Source organism: Egretta garzetta, unplaced genomic scaffold (genome assembly GCF_000687185.1).
Source record: "Egretta garzetta isolate BGI_Z169 unplaced genomic scaffold, ASM68718v1 scaffold143, whole genome shotgun sequence".
Taxonomy (NCBI): Eukaryota; Metazoa; Chordata; class Aves; order Pelecaniformes; family Ardeidae; genus Egretta; species Egretta garzetta.
In genome coordinates, this window is record NW_009259310.1 from 524,978 (window position 1) to 527,633 (window position 2,656).

The 2,656-nt window shown below is 68.3% G+C and overlaps 2 protein-coding genes across 2 annotated transcripts in view; both read right to left on the reverse strand.

Annotated features, from left to right (window-relative positions):
* The window catches only part of LOC104123981 (lipocalin-15-like), a 1,963-nt gene extending 1,498 nt beyond the window's left edge, over positions 1 to 465 (reverse strand). The window contains exon 1 of the mRNA XM_035891868.1: positions 370 to 465. Coding sequence (XP_035747761.1) covers positions 370 to 465 — 96 coding nt within the window. The remainder of the gene's footprint in view (positions 1 to 369) is intronic.
* Positions 466 to 1,850: 1,385 nt separating this feature from the next.
* Positions 1,851 to 2,656, reverse strand: part of PTGDS (prostaglandin D2 synthase) — a 2,365-nt gene continuing 1,559 nt past the window's right edge. Inside the window, exons 3-6 of the mRNA XM_035891916.1 lie at positions 2,643 to 2,656; positions 2,401 to 2,514; positions 2,056 to 2,157; positions 1,851 to 1,876 (exon numbers count right to left, since the gene is read on the reverse strand). The exon at positions 2,643 to 2,656 is cut by the window's right edge and continues 51 nt beyond it. Of these exons, the coding sequence (XP_035747809.1) occupies positions 1,851 to 1,876; positions 2,056 to 2,157; positions 2,401 to 2,514; positions 2,643 to 2,656 (256 nt within the window). The remainder of the gene's footprint in view (positions 1,877 to 2,055; positions 2,158 to 2,400; positions 2,515 to 2,642) is intronic.

The window sequence follows — 2,656 nt, forward strand, 5'->3', positions numbered from 1 at the left end:
GGGGCCCCCCCCCCCCCCGGGGGGCCCCAGCCAGCCTAGCATGGGGACCTGTCACCCACCTGTGTGCAGAACCCCCTGCCCTGCCCCGTGCCAGGAGGGTGGGCGCAGCATCCAGCCCATGTGGCCACATGTTCAGGGATGCCACAGCCCCGGGTGTTCATGTCCCTGCAGGGGGGCTGGCCACAGGGGGCCGGAGCTGGCCAGGACTATCCCGATTTTGCACAGGCATCTGCACCCTCCTGGCCGCTGCCCTGGCACTGGGGGTGCCTGGGGGGTCCAGCCATGCCTGGGGACTCAGCATGGGCACCCTGCCCCAGCCAGCCCGTCCAGCCAGGCAGGACCGGCCGGGTGGGCACCCTGTGCCATTACCTTCTCGGCATTGAAGCCCGGCTGCACGGGGACCTCAGCCTCTGCCCACAGCAGGCAGAGCAGGGCCAGCACCAGGCTGGGCAGCATCGCTGTCATCCTTGCTCCGGGGGCAGGAGAAGATGCATGGACCTGCCTCTTCCCGCTCCCACCTTTATAGCCCCCTCCACTGGCAGCACCCCCTGCCCCCTCCTGCTTTACGCAACAGGTTACGCAAGAGCAGGAATAACTCGTACCCGTGTTAGGTGACAGCGCTGGCCCCTTCCCCCTCCAATTGCCCAGTCCCGGATGAATGCAGCCTTGTGTGAGACCCAGCACGATCACGCCAGGGGCCGGGCAATGCCCCGTGCCGGTGCTGTCTGGGGAGGAGGATGAGGGTGCCCCCAGCACCCCACTCCTGGCTGTTGCTCACTGGCCCCAGGGTCTGGCAGTGCCAGGACAGATCCTGCCTCATGGGGGAGGATGGTTGGGCTGGTGTTTTAGCCCGGGGCTGAGCCACAGCCCAGTGCCCCCCAGAGAGGGTTGCAGCTTCCCAGGCTGCTGGCAGTGGGCGCAGACCCTGCTCCCAGGGCAGGCTCTTGGCACGGGGAGCAGCTGGGGCTGAGCCGCACCCAACACTCACAGCTGTCACTGTTTCATGACCATCCTGCCCCCGTGTTTTTAGAGAGACCCCCCTCTGCAATCGCTATTGCCCTGGCTGCCAGCCTGCTCTTTGGCAGGGAAACTGAGGCAGGGAGGCAGGGGCAGCCCAGGGTGCCTGAGGGGGCAGGCAGGAGTGGATCCCCCTGCAGTGGGTCCCACCTCTGGGGGCTCCTTCTCCCTGGACGGGGCAGGCCTGGTGGTCTGGCAGCACCATGGCACGGGGTTGCACGTGCACTTGGGGTCCCACCCCGGCAGCCCCACGGCCAGGAGCTGGGATCAGCCCTGACCCCCAGCCCACTGCCACCGGCCGTGCTTCCCCCCTCCCCATCACCCCAGGGGGGCTCGCCCTGTGATCACCCAGCAGACAAAGGCAGGGGGCTGGTTTTATCCAGGCTTTAATGGGCAGGGGGGTACGGGTGTGGGAGGTGAAGCCAGGGAGCGAAGGCTGCTGCGGTGCTGGGGGTGCCCAGGGGATGGGATGGGACAGGGTGGCTGCCGGCTTGCGGTGGTCTCGGGGCTCCAGCCGGCAGCAGCTCGTGGGCCTGCCTGGAAGAGATGGGGGGCGAGTGTGGCTGAGCTGGGGAGGACAGGGGGACACGAGGGGGGACATCAGCACTGCCAGCCCCGTGCAGAGTGGGTGGACACCCCCCCACCCCCCAGGGCTTGGGGCAAGGAAAGAGCCACCCCATGGGGACAGGGTGGGGCATTCCAGGCAGGGGTCAGGGGGACCCCAGCGAGAGGAGCAGCCTGCAGAGGGCTGGGACAGGGTGGGGGCTCTGTGGTGTGGGGCAGCTCCGGGCACCCCCAGAGCTGGCCTGAGCCCCAGCGGAGGCAGGACTCACCTAGGCAGCATCTGCCATGCATTTGTCTGCAGGAGGGAGAAAAGCAGAGATCAGCTCCTCCAGGGGCTGGGGGACAGCTGACCCCCCCGAGGGACCCTGCGTGGGGCTCTGCCCAGCGGCAACCCCCTGCCAGCCCCCTGGGGAACCTCGCCCCTGCTCCCCAACACCCCCTGCCCCTCCAGCCTCTCCCGCCAGCTGCTCTCACCAGTCTGGGGCAGGATGAGGATCTCTTCGTCCGTCAGGCCCTGCTCCCTGGAGAACTGGGTGAACCTCTCCAGGCGCTCGGGACTGAGCTCCTTTGTCCGGCCTGTGGCCAAGAGCAGGGTGAGAGGCAGCCCCCCAGCTCCCCCCCATGAGGGGTCACGCTGACCCGGGCTGTGGGCAGCCCAGCACGGGCCAGCGTCCCCATGAAGGAGGGCCCAACCCAACCGTCCCTTGGGTCACCCCAGCTTGGGAGGTGCTGCTGCCCTTCTCCCGCAGGAGAGCTCCCCCACCAAGGACGTCCCAGGGGGTGCTGGGGGGCGGCATGGAGGTCCTGGGGCAGACGTACTATAGAGCAGCACCATGGTGGAGGAGCCACTGCTCTTGGAGATCTTGGTGGCCACCAAGGCATACTCCTCGTAGTTGGTCTCCACCACACGGATGTCGTGCTTGCTGCCCCAGCCTGCGGGGGACAGGGAGGGCAGGGCTCAGCCCTGGGCACCGAGCCAGCCCCAGGGGCTCTGGCGAGGGCAGGAGCAGGGTCAGGCTGGGAGCCCAGCAGCGGGGCCGGGTTGGGAGCTGGGCACTCACGTGGACTGGTGTAG